Raw genomic sequence first — 5,781 nt, 5'->3', positions numbered from 1 at the left:
GGAGTGGGATGGAAAGGACGTGCGGGTGGGAGGTTTTGTTGGGCCAGTACGGTCAGAAGCTGGATTGGGAGCGGTCTGGATTCCCGCAAACCTCCCCCTTGTTTGTCTCCGATTTGCGGGAGAAAATGTGTCCGGACCGTGCCGCGGTCCGATACAGGTCCACGTTGGATGGCTCCCGTGGTCCGGACAGCGCAGTCCGGGAGGATACGGGTCGGTTTGCGGGTCCGCCTTGGAGTTCCCGTGTGGGCCAACAGTGGCTATGACCATTTGTTCTTTTTGTTTATTAATAGATGATGGTTTAAACATTTTTCACAGACTTTGAACAGTATAATATTGTGACATAGGCGCATTGTAAGAGATGTCACATCAGATATTTTTCTCTACTTAAAGGAGAGAGGAGAGACTACCTCCATCCGAAAATATAAGACGTTTTTGTAGCCGAGGTAGTACTATTTTTGTATCTGTGTTGAGTCAGAAATTATGAAATGTTACGTGGTCAAACTGATGATGATACTTTCACATATCGGGCTAAAAATATTTTATATTCTGTGTTCAAAGCTAGAGAAGTTTGACCGTGGAATATATTTGGAGGGGATGATTTTATTGAATATTATTCTACTTTAAGTCCAGACACTATACTTCTCAGTAATAGTGTGCCAAGATTACAGTTTCACCCTAATACGGTTATCCCAAAAAGCTCACCAAGTGTGAAGATTCAAATCTGCAGTCACATCCTAATTATATACTTCAATTTTGGAGAAAAGAACATCTGCCATATCACCTTGCAACATATATATAAAAAAACTAATTCTTCATATATTCTCATGATATATGTAGCTTCCCTCCGAATACAGAAGCAAAGGAGCACAACATCAGTAAGAATGAAATATATATTCCCATTTCCCAATGCAAGTATTCCAAAATATATAACTGATGCCTAGTTAAAACTACTACACTAAACATGCCCAGGCGAATAGAACAGCTTGTGGCTTTTTGCTCAATTGAGTAATCACAACTTTACAAGTAGATTGAGATGAGATGCCACAAAAAATCCCTTAGATTTTTGTATCGTCGTCCAAGAATTTTCTACATCAAGTAATACTTGCACCGTTCGTTTACTTGCGATACAAAATATCGCAGTTGTCAGGCCTGCACAGCAAGGTCAGCAAAGGTGTGCCATCAGATGACATCAGGCTGCCACTTCCAATCTCCAGTGGTTCAGGGGTTGTGGTTGACGACCAATAGCTTCGAACTATATGGAAAGCACCCTTCCCTGATTCTGATCGAGGGAAGAAATCAAGGCGCTTTACTTGCAAACCTCCAGCCGTCAAGCCTTCGCCTAGAGTTTCCAGTCGCAGCGGGATGCCAAGTGCATACGTTAGAGCCCTCATTGCTAGCGCCGATGCTTTGACGTCCAGGGGACGCACCTCTTTCCAGCAATACTGTTACAAAACCATAATATGTGCAACAGTGAGCTCAGTATGTAAATGGTAAATTCAGTATTGGTTAACTTATTTTGGTCATGATTATCTTATTACAATTCACAGGGATAATTGTTTCCGGGATTTTACATGCTTATGCAGAGAAAATTCTCAACCTTGATAATACTAGTTGACTATTCGAGAAAAGTACTAGGGGTAAGAAATTCTAACCTGATTGACATTCACCTTTCCAGGGATAAATGGTTTGTAATCATCTATTCGCGTACGGATCTCAGTCTCTGCCAGCAATCTTAGCAAGGAAATAACTGGAAAAAAAGTGTTAAGCGAGAGAGAAGAAGTGGACAAACAAAACATTTTGGCAAGCATGTAGTATCCTTACCCCTGAGTGGCATCATCTCCTGTAGACTTCTCTTCTGCAACTCGTCAGAACTAAGACTGCAAATGATAAAAGCAATTATTTTTAATCCCAAACGTAACTACAAAGAAGCAAAGGGATCTTGAAAGTTAATGTCACGTCTTGTCAAAGAAAATCACTAGAAAATATCAAGTTCAAAGCTCATACCCATTTGCAACAGAATTGACCAAATGATTCAGCTCCTGAAATAACATGCAGACAACTGGTTAAGTATATGATCTAAGCTATGTTATGCAGACAAAATCATATTCGTTTAGCATATTTTACATGTATATGAGCTTCCCCAGTCTTTCCTTAAATTTTACATGTATGGCAGCTCCCTGAGCGCTCATAGGTTTTACTCTCTTCTCACTCTGCATAACCGTCCTTTCCTGTTTAGTGGGCGCATTTTGGAATTCGCTAAGACCAAGGAGTTTTGTATTTGTCGGAACTTTGTACTGTTCTTTCGATAAGTAATAGAATGTTCAGGCTCGGCCAAATCTCGCCTTAGTTCAGTCATAGATATGACCAAATGCAAAATCTATCTTCTATTATACATCTCACTGCATATATTTCATACTTGGAACAGTAAACAAAGATGTGTACTACAGTAAAAAAAAAGCAAGAGTAGCATGGATTTTTCAATGTGAGGCATTGTTCTTCATTAAAGATATTTTCTGATAATGTGGAAGGGGTCAGATAACTTTCAGAACAGATTCAGCAAGGGCACAGGATAATTCAGGCCACATAAGTGACATCAAATTATTTTTGGCAAGTATTATAAATTATATATAGTTTGATTTTCAGTAAATGCCTAAACTCATTACAGAAGAATTGGGGTTACGACATCAGAAAAAAAGTGAAGCTTCTATGAGCTATGAGAATACATACAGAAGCAACACTTGAAAAGTATTCTTCAGGATTTAAGAAGTATGCTTTGTCCCATTTCAGACGACAGAAATTCTCTCTGGACACTGCCACATGTTCCATTAGACGAGTAACTTCAGCTTGACTATCTTGCATTTGTCCAAGATTTTCCTGTTTACAAGTAGAGTCATATCAAACTTCGATGCCAAACAAAAAAGCAACAGCATAAAAAACCTAGTAACTTAGATGGTTACCAAGTAGGAGAAAAAGAAAGCTCTGTAGAAACAGCTGCCATCTCCGCGAGTTCGTTTGAAGTGCACATAGCGCTGACAAAGAATCTGCACAAAACTAGTTTTGCACATTAGCATAAAACACTTAAATAATGAGAATGCTCCTGTAATGCCATGCAAACTTACCTTGATCATTTCCTGGACAATGTCATTATCTGGATAATCCTCAACCAAATCCAAGAGTGGTTCCTGCCATAGAACAAGCAAGTACGGCAAAAAAGGACCAACTATTTAGTAGATTCATCTGAATTAATAATGGATTCGAATAAGTAATGCTGAAGCGCAAGGCGCAAATTGTAAGCCTAAGAAATTCTATTATGGTTTTCACACACCAATCATCCACTTATTTGGGAAGAAAATGACATGAGGCCTTCATGGGGAAAACCTATGTAGCATTAGATAAGGATCATCGATCACATTGTGCAAAGCTAAGACTTATTTGAGGTCACATAAGAACTTCTCCTGTACCCTAACTCACATTATTAGTTAAGACACATAAGGACCTTGTCAAGAGTAGATTCCAGTTTCCACTTGTAATTGCGCAGAATATAACATCTATGAAAATTAACACCAAAGGATTCAAATAAGAAGTCAATGTCTTCCCCAGATAGTACCATAGAATTAGCATGTAACAAGCACTCAAACAAGGGGAATGACTGCAGTTTGAACATTTTAAGGTTACATGTAACAAGCACTCAAACAAGGCGAATGCTAATAGAATTACATGTTAAGCTGACAAATTTCAAGATAACAATGTTACTCTCCGACAAGGAATAACTGGGACAGTGAAGAAGCTCACTGGAAATGTTTCAAGATCTAACTCTTGAAAATCTAGTGAAAGTTTATTCACTGCATTGTTGCGAACAGAGGAGCTATGATTTTCTCACCTGGAATTCTAATGCCCATGGACGAGCTAACGGCCGCCGGAAAACACCACTAACACTGAGAACACGGCGGTCCCTCAGTGGTCGGAGGTATGTTCTCTTGCCGTCCAGCAGCTGATTCCAGTTTTTCCACAGAGAAAAATATTCATTTTTGTTGAGCGGCACCGAGTCATGCCGAAAGAGATCATGCGGGAGATTCTTCTTTTGACCACTCATGAACAATGGAATGTAGAATTTCTCGTCATCTGGTAATTCATCCTATAAATAATTGCAGACAGAGAGTTGTAAAGGATACTTTCCAGCACAAATAAGGCCCATAATTACCCGAAAAGAAACAAGTGTAGCAACAACTACAGCAACAGATTCAGACTCCAACTAATGCAATCAACATTCAACAACTAGACAATTAATTCCAGCACTGTGAGGACTGACGAGGCATCCTTCTCTGTATTCACTGTTCGGAACAATTGGACAAAGAACTTAAGTCACCAAGTCATGGAATTGAACTAACAAGTAGCAGCAAAGGAACACAGATTTTCACCTCATCCTCTTGCCCCGCATCCAAATCCGTTCCATCGTCTTCGGGCCAATCATCGTCATCATCATCCTGCCCTTGATACTAGAAAAATGGCATGGCATTGTAAGAAAAGAAAAGTTTGCAGCACAAATGCAGAGAACAGTGTAAAAAAAGTGCAGTGAAAACCAGAACTCCAGGCCCGGACAACAAAGGGAAATCCAACAGCCTTCAGTTTCCAAAGTCACGTGATTGGACCAAGAACTCGCAGCAATCAAAGGAACGCAATTTCTGGATAGAAGCCCCAACGAATTGGTTGGAGGGCTCGAAATCATAATCGAACAACTGCACCAATTCGAAGAACGTAGCCAAGAAATTGATAACCAAACTACGACGACGACGACGCCCGATCCCGCAGCAGCCAAGAAAGCGCCCCCCTGAACTGGGCGCAGGAAACGCCCGAAAGCGGACCAAGAACGAAGCCGAGGTCACCCGGACGCACCACCGATTCGCGCCGAAGGAACGAGATACCGGCGAAACGATCGCCGAGCAACCATCGCCGTTCACCCAGGAGACAGCAAGGAGGACGCAAGAAACTCACCGTGTACCTGACGATGGGGGTCGGCGGCGGCTGAAGCGGGAGCGGCGAGGCGGAAAGCGCCGCGGGGTCGAGGGAGGGCGACGGCGCAGGCCCTGGTGCGGGCGGCGGCGTGGGCTCGCCGCCGCCGCCGTCTCCGCTGCTTCCTGCTCTGTCCTTGTATAGCTTGACCTTGAATCTGAATTTTGTCCCCATTTCTTTCGCTGCCCGGGATATTCCGTTTCTGCCCCCGCCGAGAAACCCTGGCTTCTTTCCGCCTCGCCCCTCGGTTCCTGAGGAATTCGGTAGCGGCCTTTTGCAAGGGACGAAGTGGTAGATATCTTATATACTAGCATCCGAGGGGTGAGGGGGTGATTATTAGTGGAGACAATAGAAAAACCTGAATCATAGTTATAAAATGAATTTATAAGAGAAGGTAACAAGCTATTTAATTACTACACATATTAAGCTTTCACTTTATTTGTGTTTGTAATCTGATAACCAGACGGACCAATCAATTGAAAAAAAGAAGCTAGTGAATAGTAGTATTAAGCTTCTGATTATTTGTACTAAATAAAATCCCTTCAGTTAACATTTTGCCCTTGCCACACTTCTCCCTCACTCTCTCCCATCACGTGTAGCAGTACTTCTTTTGCATGGTGGAATGGCTTGCTAGTAGTAGTACTGTAGGGTAGCACTCTCATGAGAGCCTACCAGAGATTTCTAGGACGCTCTGTCCGGCAGAAGAATCACGAACCTGCACGTACTCTCTATTGCAAGATGTGCACGCGAATCCCTACACCGCGGGCCGTC

General features: G+C 42.1%; 1 protein-coding gene across 4 annotated transcripts; it reads right to left on the bottom strand.

Annotated features, from left to right (window-relative positions):
• Positions 1 to 876: 876 nt before the first annotated feature.
• Positions 877 to 5,339, bottom strand: LOC123051319 (OVARIAN TUMOR DOMAIN-containing deubiquitinating enzyme 1). 4 transcript variants are annotated; one of them, XM_044474171.1, is made up of 11 exons: positions 4,993 to 5,339; positions 4,419 to 4,496; positions 4,310 to 4,331; positions 3,881 to 4,135; positions 3,120 to 3,182; positions 2,958 to 3,041; positions 2,728 to 2,874; positions 2,005 to 2,039; positions 1,822 to 1,877; positions 1,653 to 1,747; positions 877 to 1,442 (listed from the first exon to the last, which is right to left on the bottom strand). In XM_044474171.1, exons 1-11 carry the CDS (start codon positions 5,322 to 5,324, stop codon positions 1,116 to 1,118), a joined length of 1,494 nt encoding a protein of 497 aa, XP_044330106.1. In that variant the 5' UTR covers positions 5,325 to 5,339; the 3' UTR covers positions 877 to 1,115. The 4 variants fall into 4 exon arrangements, with proteins under 4 accessions (XP_044330106.1, XP_044330107.1, XP_044330109.1 ...); XM_044474172.1 differs by having other exon boundaries at positions 5,000 to 5,285; XM_044474175.1 differs by having other exon boundaries at positions 1,158 to 1,442; positions 1,653 to 1,731.
• Positions 5,340 to 5,781: the final 442 nt, after the last annotated feature.

This window comes from Triticum aestivum, chromosome 2D (genome assembly GCF_018294505.1).
Source record: "Triticum aestivum cultivar Chinese Spring chromosome 2D, IWGSC CS RefSeq v2.1, whole genome shotgun sequence".
NCBI classification, from domain to species: domain Eukaryota; kingdom Viridiplantae; phylum Streptophyta; class Magnoliopsida; order Poales; family Poaceae; genus Triticum; species Triticum aestivum.
The sequence above is the reverse complement of the archived record's forward strand: the minus strand, read 5'-3'. Positions and strand labels throughout refer to the sequence as shown.

What these genes read in the sequence shown, in the direction of transcription:
- LOC123051319 (XM_044474171.1), bottom strand. Translation starts at nt 5,324, where the DNA reads ATGCTAGTATATAAGATATCTACCACTTCGTCCCTTGCAAAAGGCCGC. An exon ending in ATGCGGGGCAAGAGGATGAG is followed by an intron (nt 4,332 to 4,418) that starts GTGAAAATCTGT and finishes TGTTCCGAACAG; the next exon opens with TGAATACAGAGAAGGATGCC. An exon ending in CTTTCTTTTTCTCCTACTTG is followed by an intron (nt 2,875 to 2,957) that starts GTAACCATCTAA and finishes ACTTGTAAACAG; the next exon opens with GAAAATCTTGGACAAATGCA.